This window comes from Microcebus murinus, chromosome 25, assembly GCF_040939455.1.
Source record: "Microcebus murinus isolate Inina chromosome 25, M.murinus_Inina_mat1.0, whole genome shotgun sequence".
In the NCBI taxonomy this organism is placed as follows: domain Eukaryota; kingdom Metazoa; phylum Chordata; class Mammalia; order Primates; family Cheirogaleidae; genus Microcebus; species Microcebus murinus.
The window spans coordinates 10683938-10707604 of NC_134128.1; the positions used below are offsets into that span (position 1 = coordinate 10683938).

The following is a 23667-nucleotide window of genomic DNA, read 5'->3' on the forward strand; positions in this document are numbered from 1 at the left end:
TGTGCCCTACCCATTACCAACAACCAGAACGGAAGCTCCAAGGGAGCAGGAAATTTCTTTATATTGTTCACTGCATTATCCCAAGTAACTAGAATACAGCTTGGGACATAATAGATACTCAATAAATATTTACTGAATGAGTGAATGTTCATGTTCATTTTTTATAAATTTCTTAAAATCTCCAGTAAATTATATCAGGTAGCCAAATGCATACATACCCATTAAATCTTGACTTGAATACTTTTGGAACAATTAAATTTATCAAGAAAATATGCATAGAATGATTTAAAAAATAAAACACTAATTATTGCCAATGATTAAAATCCAAATATATTTGTTTATGTTAATAAGGAAATAAAGAATACAATAATAGCTCCACCTTCTCACCAGAAAGTGTTTCAAAAATTTTAATTTATTGAGATCGATGCTTCTCAAATTTTAATGCACATATGAATGACTTGAGGATCTCATTAAAATAAAGTTTATGATTCAGTGACTCTAGGGTGGGGCTTAATTGCTGATAAAATGCCATTTGTCTATCTATGGATGGAGATTTGAGTAACTGAGTAACTGAGTTTAACCTTTTAGTAATGTTAACTTTTGCATTGATATGACATAAAAAGTAATGATATTTTGAGAAATAATTCATTCAATAGGGAAAAAAAGTATTTAAAAATACTTGTAAGTATTTTTGTATATTGCTAAGTAAAATATACTTAGCAATATATTTTAGTAGCAATCAGTAAGGTTGCTAATTATGTAACTAAGTGTAAGAGTTTGGCTTACTTTTTATCATATGTTCTTTATTCTCCTCCTCCTTCTCCCCCCAGTCTAGGTAGAGTGTACTTTCCCATCCCATTGATGAGAAAGGAGAATGTGACTTGTCTTGGCTAGTGGGATATTTGGAGGCATGACACAAGCAGAGAATAGACATATACTTGCATGTTTAGATTTCTTCCCTGGTGCTCTTGTTTTTTGCTCAAAGAATATGCCTTAGGTAGCTGCTGGTAAAAGAAGGATCAGAAACATGTAAATCAGGCCCTGGCCTCTATTAGCAACTTTGGAACCAAGCCATGGTAAGCTTAACCCAAATCACAAAGGATGATAAATAAGAAATGATTTTTATAGGATAAATAAGAAATGATTTTAAATTGACACAATTTTTAATTGAATTTTGCTATGATTTATTACACAGAAGTATCATGATATAGATGACTTATAGAGAAATTAGTACCTACAATGGGTACTAACATAGAAATTACCTAAAATGTGTGACAATACCAGGATGACATGCAACACAAATAATTGTTATAGGAGACTGAAAAAGTGGAGATCTGTGTTATGTAACATCAAAAAATTTGATAAGCCTGTTGCCAAAAATACTGTTGAAAGCAGAAAATGTATCTAATTAGATTGCAAATTTGTGTGAGGATATTTCTGGGCAAAATGTTGAAAGCATAAATTGGTTGTTACTAAATGTATTTGATAAGATTCCATGAGAAAAATATACTAAGAAAAGAACTGACCAGCTAGCAAACACATATAAGAGGGCAACGAGAAAGCTAAGAAATTCTGGGCTTTTAAAATTCAGAAACAAAAACCTTTATTTTATCAAAAATGTGACTATTAAAACACACCATAAAAAAAAAAAAAAAAAAAGAAGACCAAACCCAGGGCCTCCTCATGAAGCCATGGCCTCAGAGTAAAGTTCAAATCAAGTGTAGAGCTGAACATCATTCTTCAGACCTCTGATAGAAAAAATATCCTCCTAGACAAAATTTATGGTTCAACAAAAGTATGATGTCCCCAAAAAACTGTAATTAAGTTTAGAGGAAAAGGCACATCTCAGAAAGAAGTTGGGTAGGCGAGGGGCATCATGTACTGCAGACTTTGTAAGAAGGAAGTCTGCTGCAAAATCAGGAGCAACGAGTAAAATGGTTCAGTGGGCAGCTCCCAGTTCTGTGCAGCCATAGAAACATCAAAATGCAAGCAGAAAATGTCAGAATCAATTTTGTCAGAACTCTGGAAAGCAGTCAAAAGTTTTCGACAAGCAAGAGAAAGCTAAATTAAGAGAGCAGCAACCTGAAAAATGATAAAAATATTCTCTATAATTTCTTATAGAAGATAGAGGCAGAGGGAATAAATACTTCCTCATCCTATGGGGCCAGCATTACCCTAATATCAAAACTAGACTGAACCTTTATAGTAAAAAACAACTAAAGACCAATATTTCTCATGAACATAGATGTAAAAATCCTCAACAAATATTATCCTATCAAATCCAATAATGTATAAAATAATTATAGGCCATGACCAAGTGGAATTTATTCCAGATTTGCAAGGCTAGATCAACATTAAAAAATCAACCTATGTAATCTGTCACATCGAGAAAAGAAAAATCACAAAACCATATCAATACACGGAGAAAAAGCATTTGACAAAATCCAACACCCATTTATGATAAAAACTCTCAGCAACTAGAAATAGATGAAAACTTCCTTAGTTCATAAAGAACAACTACAAAAGAACCTACAGCTAACATCACAGTTAAAAGCATATATATATATAGAAAAGAAAAAAATTATATATATATAATTATATATATATAAAAAATTATATATATATATAATTTTTTTCTTTTTTTTTTTTGCTAAGATCAGCAACAAGGCAAGAAGGTTCCCTCTCACAATTCCTTTTCAATATCACACTGGAAGTCCTAGCTAGTGCAATACAACAAGAAAAAGAGGTAAACATTATACAGGTTAGGAAGAAAGAAACAAAACTGTCTTTGGTCACATAGAACATAATTATCTACGTAGAAAATCTAAAAGAATCAACAAAGAAAATCCTGGAACTAGGAAGCAATTATGGTGGGTTGCAGGATACAAGATTAATATACAAAACTCAACTGCTTTCTTATATACCAGCAGTAAACAAGAGGAATTTGAAATTAAAAACATAATACCATTTATATTAGCCTCCTCTCCCTTCCAAAATTAAGTACTTTGGTAGATGTCTAAAAATATGTATGATATGTATGATGAGGAAAACTGGAAAAAAGATAAGATAAATCAAAGAATAACTAAATAAATGGTAAGATATTCTGTGTTCAAGAATAGGAACACTCAATTTTGTCAAGATATCTATTCTTCCCAACTTTATCTTTGGAGTCAATGAAATCCCAATAAAATCCCAGCAAGTTATTTTATAGATATTCACAAATTGATCCTAAAGTTTAGATACAGAGGCAAAAGATCAAGAATAGCCATCACAATAGTGAAAAAGAACAAATGTAGAGGACTCATCTACCTGACTTTAGGCCTTATAATAAAATTACAGTAATAAGGACAGTATGGTACTGGTAAAAAAAAAAAAATAGACAAAATGATCATTCAAAGAGAATACAGATACTAGAAATAGATGCACGAAAACATGGTCACCTGATATTTAAAAGAACAACAACAGCAAATCAATAGAGAGAGGATAATCTTTTCAATGAATGGTGATGGAAAAACTGCTCATCCACATGCAAAACAATGAATCTAGAAACAGACTTTATGCTGTTCACAAAAATTAGCTCAAAATGGATCACAGACCAAAATATAAAATACTGGGCTATAAGCATTCTATAAAATAATATTTGAGAACATCTAGATGAACTTTAGCTATGGCGATAGCTTTTTAAGTACAACAAAGGTACAATCCATGAAAAAAATAATCAATAAGTTGGACTTAATTAAAATAAACTGATGCTTTTTGAAAGGCACTGTAAAGAAAATTAGAAAACAATCCACAGACTGGAAGAAAATATTTGCAAAAAATATATCTGAGAAAGGATTATTTTTTAACAAAACCATCTGATTAAGAAATAGGACAAAATGTCTAAATAGACATCTCACCACAGAAGATATGCAGATGGAACATAAGCATATGAAAAGATGCTCAACATCATATGTCATCAGGGAATTGCAAATTAAAAAAACAATGATATACTACTATACACCTATTAAGATGACAAAACCCCAAACACTGACACCACCAAATGCTGGAAAAGATGTGAAGTAACAGGAATTCTCATTCATTGCTAGTGGGAATACAAAATGGTATAGCCATTTTGGAAGACAGTGGCAGTTTCTTACAAAATTAAAGTACTTTTCCATATGAGCCAGCAATCATGCTCCTGGATATTTGTCCAAATGAACTAAAAACTTAGGTCTACACAAAAGCCTACACATGCTTTATCCATAATGACCCAAACTGGAAATAACCAAGATGCCCTTTGGTGGATGAATGGGTAAATAAACTATGGTACATTCAGACAACAGAATATTATTCAGCCCTGAAGAGAAATGAGCTATCAAGTCATGAAAAAACAGGGAGAAAACTTAAATACACATTACTAAGTGAAAAGGTGACCTGAAAAGGCTACATACATATGGTTCCAACTATATGCCCTTTTGAAAAGGCAAAATTATGGAGACAATAAAAATCAGTTATCAGGGGTTTGGGAAGAGAAAGAGACAAACAGGTGGAACATGGAAGAATTTTAGGATAGTGAAAATACTCTGTAGGATACTATGCTAGTGGATATATGTTGTTACATATTTGTCAAAAACCATAGAATGTATAACACCAAGAATGAAACCTAATATAAACTATAGACTTTGGGTGTTAATGAGTCAATGTAGGTACATTGATTATAGCAAATCCACCACTCCTGTATGGGATGTTGATAGTGGGGGAGGCTATGGATATATGGGGTCAAGGGAGTTATATTGGGACCCTAAAATTGCTATAAATTCTCTAAAAATTAAAATTACAAAAAGACAACCTACAGAATGAGAATATTTACAAATCATATATTTGATAATAATTTAATATCCAGAATTTTAAAGAACTCCTGTAACTCAACAATGAAAGATAAACAATCTTATAAAAATGAGGAAAAGACTTCAGTGGATATTTCTCCAAAGGAGATATACATATGGCCAATAAATCTAAGAAAAATGCTCAATATCACTGGTCATTAGGGAAATGTAAATCAAAACTACAATGACATTCCACTTCATACCAACTAGGATGGCTGTAATAAATAAAATTTAAAAAGGAAAATGTCCCAAACTTTCTCCAAGAATTTGCTTAAATACATTTTCACCTACACCTATCCATATCATGCTATTTAATATTTCAACTTTCTCTCTCTCCATTTGTAAAATCCCTTACATTTTTTCTCATGGCACTGATCACCCTTTAACAAGTTGTATAATTTACTTACATATATATACACATATGTATATGTGTGTGTAGTTCTGTGTGGTTGTATATATGTATTTCTCTTGTGCGTGTATATAGAAAGAGAGAATATATTGTTTAACACAAGAGTATATGTTTATGAAGAATAGGATTTTTTTCCATTTCATTTAATGGTATACATACTACATGTCTCAAACATTGCTTGACATGTAATAATTGCTCAATAAATATGTATTAAACTAATTTGATATTTTTGTCTTCTCTGTTTCTCTTGATTATTGACAGAGTTTTGCAAATTTTATCAGTTTTGAAATCTTCTTTTAGATTTGTGTTCTATTTCATTAATTTGCAGTATTAGCTAATTAGTTTCTAATATAATTGTTGAAGGCAATACATTTTTTCTCTATGTACTTGCTTAGCAAGATCCCACAGGTTATGTTATGCATTATTTATATTATATTTTGGTTCAAAACGTTTTCTAGTTTTATTGTGATATTTTTTGGTGGGGAGGTATGGGTTATTAAAAGTGTCTTTCTCCTAACCAATTGAGATTTTCTAGGTATTGTCTTATAATGGACTTTCAGCCTAATTGAAAAGGCATACTTCATGTGAGTTTAATCCATTAAAATTATAGAAATTTCTTAATGTTTAAAACTATAACTATTTTTGTTTTTTTAGTAAATATTCCATGTGTGCTTGAAAAGAACAGATATCTGCAGATGGTAAAAAGTGTCACATATACCTAATAGTAAACAGTGTCACATATACCCAATAGGTTCAGATTACTAATTATGTTTATCAAATGTCCTGATTCCTTACTTATCACAGTGTAGAATTATTTGATAATCCTGGGTTATTCTGAATTGTGTATTAAATATGCTAATTAGAATGTATCAGAAAACAAAAAAAATATATGGTTATTTTCCAAAGAAGCCCCTATATCAATGGTAGAATTATATTCAAATAAGGTTTTAGAGTTTTTATATACACAAATCACTTCCTTTGACTATGTCCTATGTTTTAGAAATGCTATTCAGAGCATAAAATAAATAAAATTTTCATTTTCCTGATAGATTTTGCTTTGCCTCTACACTGATCTACAGAAAAATAAAGCAGCAGGTACTTTTGTATTATAAAAGATTATTTTCTTTTTCACCATCAGAGATAGTCTGTTAAAGCATTCATTTCTTTCATTTTTTTCTGCTTTTCCTAGATGGCGCATTTCTACAAAATTATATTTTATAGTTTTTATAGAGTTGTGATACATGTTCAACCTTTACTTAGAATTCTCAACACAAAACAAAGAACAAAGACTTTTGAATTTAAGCCCAGATACTTGGTTGGTTGCCAGCTAAACTTTTGAAATCAGTTGCTATGGTGATTCCTTTAATTTTGTCTTCCTATTCTTCTGGGTTTAATTAGAGCATCAAAGTTTACAGCATATGCCGGATAATAATACCACTCATAATTCATATAGCAGATTCTAGCCACTCTATAATTAAAACATAACATTTAAGATCAGTAGATTGGAAATATAGTTGAAAAAAAATTTTAAAAACCAATGTTATGTAAAAAGAAATCATTTTCATGTAAATGAAAAACAATGCTAAATTCAAGTTTATTCTAACTTTTCTGTTTGTTTATCCTAGGAGCTGAAAAAGTTTTATTTTCCTATGCAGTACTTAGAACTAATTCAGCTTTCTTGCTCTGTTACTGACATGAATATGGCCATTCAAAACAAAGAGATCTGGCAGTCAGTTCTCCAAAAAGCACCTTCTGGTAAAACTCATCCTCCAAAGCCTTATGATTATTCTTGCCTTTATGTTTCACAAAAGAACTCCCAAGAACAATACATTTTCAATACATTTCTGATCTCCTTAGTATTATCAGCATTCTTTCTCAAATACAGATAGAAAATTCCTAGAAATAGTCATGACTTTAGATCCTAAATACAAGGAGTTCAAGAAAAATTTAGCCTTCCAAGGGAAAGGCTAAGATATACAATACAACCCAAAGGTCAAAGAAAGGGGAAAAACAAACAAACTTTTATGGGGGGTGGTGGGCAAATTGGAGGGGGGAGGAGGGGAAAAATTTACACTCACAAAATAGGTGCGATGCGCACCACCTGAGAGTAGGACATGCTTGATGTTTTGGTAGGGCGGGGGGGGCGTGGGGAGGAATGGCAGGGGCAATATATGTAACCCTAACAATATTTGTACCCCCATAATATGAAAAAATAAAAAATTAAAAAAAATTTAGCTAGAAATTAATTGATACTTTAAGTTCTGAAAAAAATTACATTAAATTATATCTCTGGGAAAGAGATACACCTGCAATTTTACAAATAAAATTCAAAAGCATTATATATACTCTATTTAACTATAAACCTGATAGATTTGTGTGATATTCAAATGAAAATGGAAATGAAGAAAATACACAAGCATTTCATGTGGAAAATAACTAAAACTGTAGCAGAAATATTCATAAGGTAAAGATAAATATTAATAAATACAGAATTTCAGAGGAGCCAAGTATTTTTGCCTGGTTCAGATATGATATTATGGAAGGAATGTGTAGTTGTTAATATATGACATAAACAAGACTTCAAATTTTATAATTTTTTGAGAATAAGTTTGATATCAGAACTGTACATATATATGAGGTGCAGTACAATGTTTCTAGAAATGTATATATTGTTTAGTGATCAAATCAGTGTAATTTGCATATCCATCACCTCAACCGCTTATCATTTATATACAGTGACAACAGGTAACATTTTTTTTCTTTTTAAGGTTTGGTGTTAGAGACAAATGATATGGTAGCTTGGGCAAAGCACTGGATCATAAATCAAAGTGCATGGATTCTAGGACCAACTCTGCCAGTACCACTTTTATGAACTTTGGCAAAATCTTAACCACTCTTGGTGGCTGCTTCATCTGTTGAATGGACTGGTAATATCTGAAGATCAAGTGGAAATTAGTGAATAAAAGGGCTTTGGGCATTAAAAGTTCTATATAACTATGAGCTCTAACCACTGAAGCTGTTCTTGATATGCCAACCAATTTCAAAAAGCGAATAAAATCAAACTGTAATATTCAAGCTCAGAAATTATTATAAGAAGTAGTGGAATAATTTGTCAACTCTCATTTTGACAACTTATTTTCACCTCATTTGCAATGAATGAAGCAACAATTGGACTTTGCTGTACCCTAATCAGCACATAAGGTCCATGCAGGTAAAGATATTTTAATAGATGCTATTTGTTATGAGTGGATCTCCTACAACAATATTACATAGCTGATAGTTATCTCCCTGGGGAGATCACTTTGTCTATTTTATATACAGGTATTTATCAGGGTATTGATTTTTTAATTTGGTTTTTAACAATTTATCTCATCTGATAATTTATACAGAGAACTGACAACCCTCTGAAATGCATCAAAGCATGAAGCCTTACCAACTCTACGTGAACTGGCTTTGATGAATGTTTTGCTTGTCTTTTCTCAAAAAAACAAAAAGATTCTATAATATGGTAAATACTTGTTTCCATTCTGTTTATCTTTGAAGACACCTGTTTTCCAATTTATCTCCAATTACTTCATACACACAAAGAGCCACCAACTAGTTTTAAATGAATGATGACTATAAATAAATAATTGAGTGGGAGAAAGGAATGTGTTTCAACTCTTAAAACATCTTACCTGACTCCAGTACTGTGATACACACACTCTACATGGATCGAATCACATTGAGTGAGTTTGTGGGAGTTAAAGCCAAAGAAAGAAAACAGAGCCCATTAACTTACCGCAAATCACAGTAGTCTCATCTGAATTATCAGCACAATCATTCACAAAATCACACAGCTTGTCCTTTGCAATGCAGTGCTTGTTAGCACACGTGAATTCTTGAGCAGTACATTTTCTGTCTGGGCTAAGTAAGGGGGAACAATCTTGAAAGGAAATATCATCCACCACTACATCTCCGATGTAACTGACACCACGTTTTGCCCTGAAGATAATCTGAAAAAAAAAAACCAAAAAAACAAAAAAAACAGGAAAAGCCAATTAGAGTTGAGCTGAGCTGTCAATTAAGAAGTTCAAAACTTGGGCAAACACTAAATCTCAAACACATTAAGCTTGAATCTGATTTTTAAAATGTCCCTATAATGAAAGTGACTAGGAAATTTGAGAGTCATTTAAAATCTGGGTCATCTTCAATATCTAAGAATGTGGAAATGGCAACACCACTGCCTTGTGCTTAGATTTTTAGGACATGGGGCCAGGAAATTGGCAGGAGACACTAACCCACTCTTGTTGCCTCTGCCAGCAATCATATCGCATACAAGACCAGGTCATTTTTTAGTGTTTCATCACACATGGAAGTAGGAGGTCATCAGGTGACATAAAGCACAAAGAGAAAGAAGATACAAGTACAACCTCTATTTTGCTCAATTCTTGCAAGACCGCAGATATGACTACTTCAACTATTTGGAAGCTAAAATATATCAATCCTCATTACCATACTTTTTTTTAATTGGCCACATCTTTGGAATGGAAATGATTTTGATTTGTCTTTGATTAATGTACCTAATGAACAAGGTCCTCATGCAAGTGTCCCACTGTTTGACAATGATTTCCTACTGCTTGACAATGATTTCCTATGTATGTGAACTTGAGTAGAATCATAAATGATGGCGAATAAAAACAAGAGTCATTGATGATTTTAGAAATTCCATTGTTCAGTTTGTAACAATACCACTGCTTGGAATAACAACCCTGTTTCATAGGTACATAAAAATTATATATATTTTTTTCAGATTTCTCAGTGAAATTAATTCAGTGTTTTTATTAAATTTCTCTGCAGGCTAAATATGTATATGTTAACATAAGAAATATTCATATATTTTGAAATAAATTTAGAATGTTTAGAGATGAGTTAACAAGAAGTACAGTTTTACTTTAATGATTTTGTACAAAATATTTACTGTTATCAAGCTCCTAAATACCTTTAGACCAGTTTTGGACAATTATTTTTTCTTAAAAGAAGTAATTCCAGTCTTGCCTTAAGATGTGCAATGCCTTTATACTATTGTGTGAACCTGGGTGTTTCACATAATAGTATAAAATAAGATAGAATAATTGAAATCACGCCTCTCATATTATCAAAAGAAAACTATAACAGTTTTTGTGTGTTGAATTTGTATAAAAGAAATAAATTGGTCTTCATAGCAGATGACCTGGAACATGAAAATAAATTTGACAGATAGAAGAGCTTGGACATGATTAAGAAGAGGTGAAACTGGAGAAAAATAAGGACTACAACTTTCTACAAGAAAAATTGAACCCTGGAGAAACACTGATACACAAAGTTAAAAAGATACTCTACTATTTGGATAGTCTAAATATTTACATATGCAACACAATGCTCTGTGAATAAGAAATAAGCTAACTCAATGTTTCACTATTAATTTGTTAATCTACTATCTTGCAGATATGATCTCAGTTGCTTGCCATGTCCCAGTGATGAAATCATTGTCCCAGTATTCCATACAGGGTTGGGTGGCATTCCATAGACTTTAATACTGAATGTGATTAATTTAAACAACAACAGCAACAAAAAATTATTACACATATTTTTTAAAGGTAGAATAAAGTCATGGCTAATTATTTTTGCAAAATTTAGGAGGGAATATAGCATAGCAGTTGGATGGTGGACTTGTGGAAAGTCTGCCTCTGCCATCTTGCAGTTACATAACTAGAACAAGCTACCTAACTTCTAGGCAATTTCTATATTCTAATCTATAAAATGGAGATAACAATAGTATGTACCTCCTAGGGCTATTGTGAAGACAAAATGTGTAAATATTTTAAAAATTCAGAGAGCAGTACTTAGCACTTAGTGCTATACATGTGATTGCTCTGATTATAAAAAATTATAATTAAAGATTTTGTTGAAATTTGGGGGTGCCCAAAATAAAACTATGCACACTTTCCTGTGAGGTTTCAGCATATAATTTCTAAAAATATGCTTTTACTCAAGGGCAAAAGGCACTCATCCTTTCGAGGCTAAAGGGAAGGATATTGTAAGTATTGGAAAAATCATGAACAGTATCCCTGTACTCACCCCTGTGCATAGTGCAGAGTAATGCGCTTTGCAAGTGGAAGGTGCTTTGCACATGAGAAGCACACAGAATTCTGTACTGCAAAATTGAGTGAATCATATGAATTGGCAAATGTTCACAAGTTGTTAGTATTTAGCTTAAAGATGCAAACAACATGCATATACTTCTCTTTAATCAAGTTTCAATATATGAACAATTAGAATTTCAGAAATGCTAAATTATTAATTAATTCCACTTGATGAAATCCCCCCTTAATGTTACTTTGGACATGATTTTGCTATACAAATATTCTATGTGGACAGAACTAGTTAAGAATTAATTGCCTGGGGTGGAAGCCCATGCTTGGCAGCAGCAGAACCTTCTACACATTGTCGCTGGGGATTCTTCTTGCCTCAGTTTAAAGACCCTGGAAGCTGAACAGCTGGAATCCTTCTATTAATAAATCTCGTCTTGTGCAAGGCTATTAAATTTCTGGCCAGTCTTTACTTCTTCAGGTTGAACTTACTTCTTATCTATATCCCAAATTATCTACAAACAATTCATAAAAAAGCTGGATTTCGGTGAGAGGCAAAAATATATGGGATTTATATTACACCTGTCATTCCAAGAAACTGGGCATACTGCTTTTGTATAGCTGTATCCAACTTTTCCTTCCATTAGAGTTGAGAGGGGCTGATTTATCAGAGAAAGCACATGACTGTAGATACTTATACAGAACATTCCACAGCTGATTAGGCTACCCTTGCTTCACATATAGAACATTGGAAATGCAATATTTAGCAAGGATCTTATCCTTTCTATCTAGAGATAAACAGTTCTAAAGTCATAGAATTAAGCCCCAGGCAGTTAAGACTAAGAAGAAAATGTTCTTCTACATAAATGACTCTGTGTTCTCACTCTGCTTATCCCAATTTTAACAAATCTTTATAGTTAAGCCTCATCTTCCAAGAAAACTCTCAGTAAAACCACCACCCATGGAGCTCCTATTTTCTTGATAATCATAAAAAGTAAAATCTATACCAAATATTTTGGCACATAGTTATTTTTAGGTCAAACATTTTAATCTATGTACTAGTACTTCTCTTTAATTATTAAATATGTATAGGGCTTATCCCCTTAATATTACTGTAATTTACACGAAGACAAATATAGCACACCACAAAATTGCACCTCCTAAAATAGTTTAAATTAGGTAAATCTATTCCCTATAATAAAGAGTCAGCAACATAACGTGCTTTCAAAAGACTACCTTTTACGGGTTTGAAATTATTTAATTACTCTACAGTCTCTTATATAATATTTGTAAAATAGAGAGAGAGGTTTTTTATATATGGGAAGCTTCTTGGGAAGTGGACAAAAGTTGTTACTCAAATGAAACGTTCCTAGAAGTGTGAATGTCTAATTGGAAGAAATCAGAATATTATGAATTGTACAGTCCTCACGGAAAATGCACTATGCAATGTAAGTGCTGTGCCTGTGCAGTCATACAACACATCAAAAAGGAAACGGGGGAACAAGAGGACTGTGAGTGGAAGAAGTAAAGCGGGATGAAAGAAAAAAAATCAACAGAACCCCTTCATCACATAACTGCCTGGATTACAAACCTGTGTTTGCGAATGAATCCCTAAAAACACTTCTGCTTTCTTCCACTGTGCACCTTGCTGTCCAGTTTGAGCCCACAATTTAGAAGTAACATTATCCTTCTTGATAAGCACCTACAGATATAAATCAAGAAAAACACATTGAAGTATTTTAACTTGAGAAGTTTTAAACACGTAGAGTTTTTCTAATGACTTCACTTTTTGAATTTTAATATCAATATCAAGTCCCTGAGAGAAGAGTTGAGACATTCTTCATAGATGTCTTTATTTTCTGCTATAAAGCATGGTGGCCCTAGGGTACCTCACCTGCTCTGTGCAATAAAGGTGTATATGAATTTCTGTCAGTTAGGTCCTAAGGTACCTGGCACCATTTAAGAACTCAACTACATTAGCTTTTTAAAAATCTGACAGCAGTAACAATTGGTATTTTTATATATTTTTTCGTGTGGTCAAATGAATGGAATTACTTATTAAAACAGTCCTTTGAAAATGAACTTCTTCATCCAATTGGTTTCAGTGGGGCAGTAATGTTACAATGTGAGCCACTTAATTGTAATAGCACAGACAGGTGCAATGAGGGGGCACCGATTCATGCTGTTCCAATAGGAGCTCCTGCCCAACAGTCTTAAAACCAACAAATCTTTGTTAGTATTGCACCCTCACTCCAAAGGAAAATTCAGATTAGTCTCAGCAGACAAACTATCATGGTTCTTACTTTAGAATGATACAAAATGAGCCACGAAGAGAGTAATTGATGATTATGCGAAAAGCAGAACAATTTCACATTGCAAAATAACTGACATAGATGGTTTAATTATTTCACAACACTACTTTTAAAAAATATAATTTATACAACCAAAGACTTATTAAGATAAAGGGTTTATACGGTTTTTGACTTTTAGAAAATGAAGATAACATTTAATGGTTTCATTAGCTGTTTTGTAAATTAGATTCAGATGAATGTGGTTTTTTTTAAATAGAACTAGAGTTTCCAGAGTTACAGAAAAAGTAATATGTTGCTAGCAAAAATAGCATCAAACTCTTGGTCTATAAAATTTCAAATTAATTCAGTATATTACCAAAGTCAAGAAAATATAATTTATAACAAATAAAATCATTTTTGAAAGATATTGAAAAAATGAATAGGAAATAAGCTTTCTTTGTATGAATACCAAACTATATACAAATCACTAAAAACAAAAAAAGGTTCAAGTAACACATGAATGGAAGACTTAATATTATTTCATTTATCCACACACAAATATAAGGATTGTGTGTGTCATCATTTTATTCGATAATAAATTACTTATAAAATTTTAATACTGTTTTGTAATTTTATCAACTAGTACTAAATTTCATTCTGAAAAAAAAACTGAAAGCATATCTCAAATCATTACTTTTAACCACAAAATATGCCAGGAAAATAATTCTCATTTTACTGATAAAAACCTTACAATAAACTGTAGTAATTGTTTTTCCCAAAACCATTTTTTAAAGTCAATTTAAAACTTTCACCCATAAGACTATTTGAAACCAGGAAGAGAAGTGAAAGGACTCAAATAAGCTCAATCAAAAATGAGAAAGGAGACATTACAACTGATACCACATAAAAACAAAATATCATCTATGAATATTATGAAAATCTTTATGCGCATAAACTAGAAAATGTAAAGAAAATGGACAAATTTCTGGAAACACACAATCTCCCAAGGCTCCATCGGGAAGAAACAGAACTACCGAACCAACCAATAACGAGCAGTGAGATTGAAGCAATAATAATAATAATAATAATAATAATAATTCTTCCAACAAAAACAAAAATGCCCTGGACCTGGACCAGGTGGATTCACAGCCAAATTTTACTGACCTACAAAGAAGAGAGGATACCTATACCACAAAAATTATTCCATAACATGGAGAAGTAAGGAATCTTCCCCAACTCATTCTATGAAGCCAGTATCACCTTGATATCAAAGCCAAGAAAGGACACAACAAAAAAAGAAAACTACAGACCAATGTCTTTTATGGATATAAATGCAAAAATCCTCAATAAAATTCAATAGCACATCACAAAAATAACCAACCACGACCAAGTGGACTTCATCCAAGGGATGCATGTATAAATCAATAAATGTGATTCACCACATGAACAGAAGCAAAAACAAAAACCATATGATTATCTTAATAATGCAGCACCCTTTCATAACAAAATCCTCAACAAACTAGGAAGAAAAGGAAAATATCTCAAAATTACATAAGCCATATATGACAAACTCACAGCCAACATCATATTGAATGGGTAAAAGTTGAAAGCATTCCCCCTAAGAGATGGAACAAGCAAGGGGGACACTGTAACCACTTCTATTCAACATAGTGCTGCAAGTCTTACCCACAGCAATAAGGCAAGAGAATGAAATAAAGGATATCAAAATCAGGAAACAGGAGATCAAATTACTGCTTTTTGCTGACAATATGATCACATAGCTAGAAAACCCCAAAGACTCGAACAAGAGTATCCTGGAATTGATAAATGATTTCAGCAAAGTCTCAGATTACAAAATCAATGTACATAAATGAGTAGCATTCCTATACATCAAAAACAGTCAAGCTGAGAGTCAAATCAAAGACTCAACACTAGTCACAGAAGCTACAAATAAAATAAAATAACTAGGAATATTCTTCACCAAGGAGGTGAAAGACCTCTACAAAGAGAACTATGAAACACTGAAGAAAGAAATCACAGATGACACAAACAAAAGGAAAAATATATCATGCTCATGGATTGGTCTAGAAAAAATAAATCTATGCTTTGCTTGGAACCAAAAAAGAACTCAAATACCCAAAGGAAACTGAAGCAAAAAGAACAAATCTTTAAGTATCACATTACCAGACTTCAAACTACACTACAAGGCTATAGTATCCCAAACAGCACAAAAAATAGAGACATAGCAATAGAACAGAACAGAGAACTCAGATAAAACCATACACATATAGCCAACTGATCTTTGACAAAGCAGACAACAATATACACTGGGGAAAACAACCCCTCTTCAATAAATGGTGCTGGGAAAATTGGACAGCCATATGCAGAAGAATGAAACAGGATCCCTCTAACTGCTGATAAAAATTAGTTCAAGATAAATAAAAGACTTAAGTGTAAGGCCGAAACCATAAGAATTCTAGAAGAAAACATAGGAATAACTCTTCTAGACATTAGTCTAGGCAAAGAATTTATGACTAAGACCTCAATGGCAGTTACAGCAACAACAAAAATAAATTAATGTGTCTTGGTTAAATTAAAAGCTTCTGCACAGCTAAGGAATAACAGAAGAAATAAACAACCTACAGAATGGGAGAAAATATTCACAAACTATACATTTGATAAAGGGCTAATATCCAGAATCTGCAAAGAATTCAAACAAATCAACAGAAAAAACCAAACAACCCCATTAAAGAGTGGGCAAAATACACGAGCAGACGCTTTTCAAAAGAAGATAGATAAATAGCCAATAAACATATGAGAAATGCTCAATGTCACTAATCATCAGGGAAATGCAAATTAAAACCACAATGAGATATCACCTTACCCCTGTTAAAAAGGTTTTTATTAAAACGTCCAAAAACAATAGATGCTGGTATGGATGGAGAGAGAAAGGAACATTTATTCACTGTTGGTGGGACTGCAAATTAGTACAACATCTATGGAAACCACTATGGAGTTTCCTTAAAGAGCTAAAAGTAGACCTACCATTTGAACTAGCAATCTCACTTCTGGATATCTACCCAAAGGAAAAGAAGTCATTCTATCAAAAAGACACCTGCACTTGAATGTTTATTGCAGCACAATTCATAATTGCAAAGACGTGGAATCAATGCAAGTACCCATCGGTACATGAATGGATTAACCAAATGTGGTATTTGTATAGCATAGTGTAGTACTCAGCCATAAGAAAGAACGAATTAATGCCTTTTGCCACAATTTGGATGGAACTGGAGACCATTCTCCTAAGTGAAGTATATCAAGAATTTAAAAATAAACACCACATGCACTCACTATTAAATGGGAACTCATCGATGAGCACACATGTGCACAGAGGGAAGTAAAACTCAGTAGAAATCATACAGGGGGTGAAGGGAGGGAGGGGATGAGTGAAAACCTACCTAACAGGTACAATGAACATTATTTGGGTAATGGACACACTTATATCCATGACTCAAGTATAACAAAAGTGATCCATATAACCAAAAACATTTGTACCCCTGTAATATTTTGAAATAAAAAAGACTATTTGGATGCTTTTCTATTATTAAACACATACATGTATGAATACCTGCAAATATACTTTTAGACAGTTTTGGCAAGAAGTCTCACCTTATCATAAGGGGGACAATTCTCCCAAAATTGATCTATAAGGTTAATACGTTTCCAAATTTTAAAAATGCATTTTTGAAAGAAATTATGTTTAATATTTATTTGGAAAAATGAATAATAATAGCCAGAAAAAACCTAGAATAAAAACATAATGAAATTGCTGGAAATGCACCTACAATTGAAATTACAATCAAACTATTGGGAAAGAAGTAGTCAAGAAGCTGCCCTGCAATGTTTCTCTTTCTTTATTAAAGAAATAGAAGGCAAGTAAACTTAAGTCTAATCTTGTTGAAAATACGCTAGAGACAGACTTCTTGGCAAACAAACAACATTTGAGAGGAGGAAAGTCTTTATCTGTAGATTGCTTCTAATCAGATATCCCTTGTTTAAAACTGCTCATGGTATATAATTCTGGAATGTGTAGATTTATTTTTCAGTCATGGTTTCTTGGAAAGTAACACATAAGCTATAAAACTGAATAATAATGGAGATGCTCCAAAACTGAGTTGGCTTCATATAAGTGATATGTCTATGCATTTACTTACAAACCTTATGTATGTACTATTCTCTATCAGGGCATGTCCAACATAAGAAGACAGGACTTGGAAATCTACATTAATATTCTAGAATTCCTCTCTGTTTTGCCTGTATTTCTTGGTCCTCAAAAACAAAACAAACAAAAGAAATAAACAAACAAACAAAAAATATCCTGGAGAAATAGGTTCTTTCAGAGATAAGACAGGATAAAAATAAGATGCGTTTGGAAATGTTGGCTGGAAAGAAAAAAAAATGCTCAAAGAATAATACGGCTTGTTAGAGAGACATGAAGTCAGTCTAGAAGGATTCTATGAACAAATCTGAGACCATGTAATGACCAAATAAATAATAAAAATAGATTATAATACATTGTATAAAATAGGAACTCATAAGCCCACACCGATATAAAACAATAAGTGGAAAAAATAGAGAGGTGAGAATGTTTTTATTTACAATATAAATGCAAACTACAGATATAAACAGAATAATGGAGTTAGAAAATAACAGGTAAACATCATAGAAAAATTAGTTCAGGCCAAAAAAAAAAAAACACTAATGGTGAAAATTTGTGGATAAAATTGAGTCCAAATCAAGATTTTACATAGCCTTAACATACTGAAAGACATCACTAACCAACAGAATGCAATATTGGTGATTTAAGAGCAAAAAAATTTGCTCAACACTAAACAAATCCAAACTGAAAGATATTTTACAAAATGACTTGGCTATAATCTTAAAATGTCAAGGTCACAGATATCCAGGAAGATTAAGGAATTATTCCTGTTTGAAAGATACTAGAAAGAAATAACTGGTTATAATATCTGATATTCTATTAGATTTTTTTTTCTACAAGGGACATTACTAAGATAATTGGCAAAATATAGGATCTCTGAGTAAAGGGTGTATTGAAGTATCTGTGCTATTCTTGCAATATTTTGTGAATTTGAAATAGCTTAATTCTTTTTCTTTTTTTACAAAGAATTTTAAAAAGACCATTGCAGAATGTAGCACTACTACCATCAAAGACAATAAGAATACACACCCCAATATTACCAAAGTATGTACATTAATTTGATTGTATTATACTCAAAACATAGATACTGAAACCTACATGATATGTTTCAAGTGTAAAATAGTATTACACAGAAGCTGTAACCTCAGAATAAACAACATTCATAAATTAGAGTAAAAATTAACTATTAGCTATTCATGTCCAATTCTGCTAAAGCTTTTACTCAATTATGCCATTATGAAACTACCAAAGTGCTGATAATTGTCCATTTTCATTTAGTAATACACTATATTTTAATGACACTAAATTATGCATTATAAATTTTCATAAAGGAAATTTAGAAAACGTTATTTCCTAAGCAGTACCTGGAGAGAACCGACTGTGGCTCCATTCATATGCGTCCAGAATACCAAGGTACATTTTGGTCCCGTGAGTGAAATGACAGGAGTGAGGATGTCAGCCGTGTCACCAAATTTCCCATTGGAACTATCAGCATACAGGTACCAGCCATCTGTGGTATTTCTGAGGAAAGTGTTCACCAGATTAAAAAAGAATGTTGTGAAATATAACATATTTTGTCATCACACTATATTTTTTCCTAAAAGCATAATGTTCTATACTATAGTTATGATCCATAAGCTTCATCAGAAATAATACTTCTACTATTTTTATTTTGAATCCACAGCCCTTGCAATGATATCAATTGGTACAAAATGTATAAATTATGACAAAACTTAAAATTACCAAATCTGTAATAACTTGATTTTTTTCTTCCTTTTTTCTTTCTTTCTTTTTCTCCAAGATAAGGTCTTACTCTTTCGTCCAAGCTGGGGTACAGTGATGTGATCATAGCTCACTGTAGCCTTGAAATCCTGGGCTCAAGTGATCCTCCTACCTCAGCCTCCTGAGTAGCTGGGACTTCAAGTACAAGCCAGTGTGCCTACCTAATACTTTATTTTTTGTACAGACATGTTGCCAAAGCTGGTCTTGAACTTCTGGCCTCAATCAATGATTTTGTTTTTCTTTACAATGATACCACCAATATCCTAATCAGATTTTTAGAGTTTATTTTCATGTGGGTAAAATGAGGTCCTGAAGCACTGAATGCCTTTAGAAGATGCATAAAAAAAAGAAAAAAAATATGAGTAAATAGGACATGAAAAACAAATAAAACTAGTCAGGTGTTGGAATCCTAGGTCTCAAAGGCTTTCAGGTCAAATTTTGTCTCTCTATACTAATTTTGCTCGGCGTCACGTCAACATATTTTATTAACCTGGTAGATAATTTTAAAGAGTGTCTTTTCTCTCCGAGGCCCAAATTAAAAAACAAAAATAATGATGGAAACAAATATCAACATATTCTTGATATAAAATACAAAGAATTCATGTTCCTATTTTGATATAAACTCAAGAAAAGAAACAAAACATTAAAGACATGATAGGTCATACACACAGCTTTATGAAGCACAAATAAAGAGATGACTTCTCACAGTTTGGCCATTCTGGCACACTGTTTTTCATTAACTTTATTTCTTGCCACTTTCTAATCTAAATATAAATGCTAGAATCTAAAGAGTTTAAACTTGATCATTATTAAGTCCATTTTATTCTGAAAAGTTTACCATGTGCTTTGAGAAAAGAAATATGAATTATTAATAGCAAATAGATGCAGAGAGAGACATAAGTACACATTTAGTCACCACACATTTATTGAGTGTTCATTCTTGCCAGTGGCTGTCCAAGGTCCTGGGAATGTAATTGTCTTCAAAATATACAGAAGAGTTTGGCCTCTGTCCTCATCATTTATTAGACAGCCAACTTTGGGCAGATTATTCATAATAACTTCTCTGAACATATTAGTTTCTTCACTTTATAAAATTGGATAGTTCTGTGTATGGTCTTAATGAGAATTAGAAATAAAATATGTGAAATATCTAACACAGTACCTGGCTCATTTGATACATTAAATAAATGGTAGTTGTAGTTGTTGGGAATAAAACAAGAACTTCAGTGTCCTGAAAACCACAGAAGGTATGAGTTAAGATAGTTAAGATGCAGAATTATTACATTAATTTGTCTGAATTATGATCAATGAAAAAGCACTTCCAGATGTTTTCCTTATATGCTTAATATCTCAGTATCCCAGAGACACACAGAACAAACATGGATATACTTATATATTCAGGTATATAGAAGCAACAGTGGGAATAGTCAAGAAAAAAGAACAAGTGCATTTCTATACATGGATGATTTATTTAACCTGCAAATCTTTAAGTAACTGGCACGATTATTGTAATTTCATTCTAATTTATCATAAAATTATTTCAATGTATTGCATTTAAACACCCTCAATAAAGTTGGGTTCTATTTCTGAGATATAGCTTAAATTGTCCATTCCTTTCTAATTTTAATGCTATCACCTTAAATCAAAATTTTATCACCTCTTTCTTGGAATAATAAGCCTCCTAATTGGCCTTTCACTTCTACTATTGATTCAGTCTATCTATTCTTCTCACATTACTTAGAATAATCCCAGACCTCTTCTCAGTGGAAACCTTATAGCAAGGAGAGAGTGGCATGACATATTCAAAGTGTGGAAAAAAAAAAAAAACTTTATCTCTAGAATATCACATCCTGCAAAAATATCCTTCAAACATGAAGGAGAAATACTTTCCCAGACAAACAAAAGCTGAGGGATTTCATCAACACCAAACCTCTCCTACAAGAAATGCTAAAAGGAGTCCTTCAGTCTAAAGGAAAAGGACAAAAGACCTTAATAAACAATAAGAAATCATCTAAAGGTATACAACTAAGTGGTAACAGTAAATGCACAAATGTAGAGTACTCTATTGTTGTAATTGTGGCACATAAATCACTTATAGCTCAAGTAGGAAGACTAAAAGACAAACCTATCAAAAATAACTACAACTTTTTGAATGATAGATATCATAAAAAGATATGGATGTAACAAAAAAAGGTTAAAAAGTGTGGGGGCAGAGTTAAAGGGTAGAATTTACTTATTTCTCTTTGCTTGTTTATTTGTTTGTAACCAGAGTTGTCATATGCTTAAAATAATTGGTTATAGAATATTTTTGCAAGCCTCATGGCAAAAAAACTACAATATATACACAAAGAATAAAAAGCAAGAAATTAAAAACACACTACCTGAGAAAATCACTTTTCACAGAAGAAGATGGGGGAAGCAAGAAAGAGAGGACCAAAAAACAATCAGAAATCAAATGATAACATGGCAGCAGTAAGTCCTTACCTATTAATAACAATTGATAGAAATCAATGACAAAGAGGCACATAGGAAACTATACAAACATGGAAATTAAACAATGTGCTCTTGAATGATGAGTGGGTCAATAAAGAGATTAAGAGGGAAATTTAAAAATATCTTGAAAATAATGAAAATGAAAACACAACATATCAAAACCTATGGGTTTTGATAATAACCCATAGGTTATTAAATAATAAGAAGAAAGTTTATAGCAATAAATAAGTGCCTAAATCAAAAAAGTATAAAAGCTTTAAATAAACAATAATGCACCTCAAAGAACTAGAAAACAAAGAGCAAATCAAACCCAAAGTTAGTAGAAGAAGTAATAAAGATCAGAGTAGAAATAAATGAAATTGGAGCCAAAAATAATACAAAATATCAATGAAATGATAAGTTGGTTTTTTGAAAAGATAAACAAAATTGACACACCTTTAGTAAGACTAATGAAAAAAAGAGAGAAGACTGAAGTCAATAAAAGCAGATGAAAAAGGAGACATTACAACTGATACTGCAGAAATCTCAAAGATCATTAGAGACTATTATGAGCAACTATATGCCAATAAATTGGAAGAAATGGATAAATTCCTAGGCACATAAAATCTACAAAAATTGAACCAAGAAGAAATTCAAAACCTGAATAAATCAATAGTCAGTAATAATATAGATGCAGTAATAAAAATTTCCCATCAAGGAAAACCCCAGGACCCAATAGGATCACTGCTAAATTCCACCCAGCATTCAAAGAATTACATTACTTGAGTTCAAATTATACTGCAGAGCTGTAGTAATCAAAACAGTATTTTACTGACATGAAAACAGACACATAAACCAATAGAACAGAGAACTAAGAAATAAATAAAGACATCTATAGTACACTTATCTTTGACAAAGCTGCTAAGAACATACAGTGAAGAAAAGACAGTTTCTTCAATAAATGGTGCTGGGAAAACTGGATATCCACATGCAAAAGAATGAAACCAGACTCTTATTTCTCACTATATACAAAAATCAAATAAAAATGGATTAAAGACTTAAATCTAGGACCTGAAAGTATAAAATACTAAAAGGAAACATTGGGCAAATGCTTCAGGACATTGGTCTGGGCAAGGATTTCTTGAGTAATACCGCAGGCAACCAAACCAAAATTGGACAAATGAAACCACACCAAGCTATAAAGCTTCTACACAGCAAAGGAAACCTCAACAAAGTGAAGAGACAACTCACAGAATGGAAGAAAATATCTGCAAACAAATCATCTGACAAGGGACTACAGGAACGTATGTGGAGATCCAACAACTCGATAGGAAACAACACACACACACACACACACAAATAATCCAATTAAAAATGGGCAAATTATCTGAATAGACATTTCTCAAAGGAAGACATACAAATGGCCAACATGTATGAAAAAATGCTTGACATAAGTAGTCATCAGAGAAGGGCAAATTCAAACTACAATGAGATTTCATCTCACTCCAGTTAAAAT

General features: G+C 32.2%; 1 protein-coding gene across 1 annotated transcript in view; it reads right to left on the reverse strand.

The window, feature by feature from the left end:
* MALRD1 (MAM and LDL receptor class A domain containing 1) overlaps nt 1-23667 on the reverse strand; it is a 491205-nt gene that overhangs the window by 279210 nt on the left and 188328 nt on the right. The window contains exons 21-23 of the mRNA XM_075997515.1: nt 19262-19418; nt 12979-13089; nt 9059-9272 (exon numbers count right to left, since the gene is read on the reverse strand). Of these exons, the coding sequence (XP_075853630.1) occupies nt 9059-9272; nt 12979-13089; nt 19262-19418 (482 nt within the window). The remainder of the gene's footprint in view (nt 1-9058; nt 9273-12978; nt 13090-19261; nt 19419-23667) is intronic.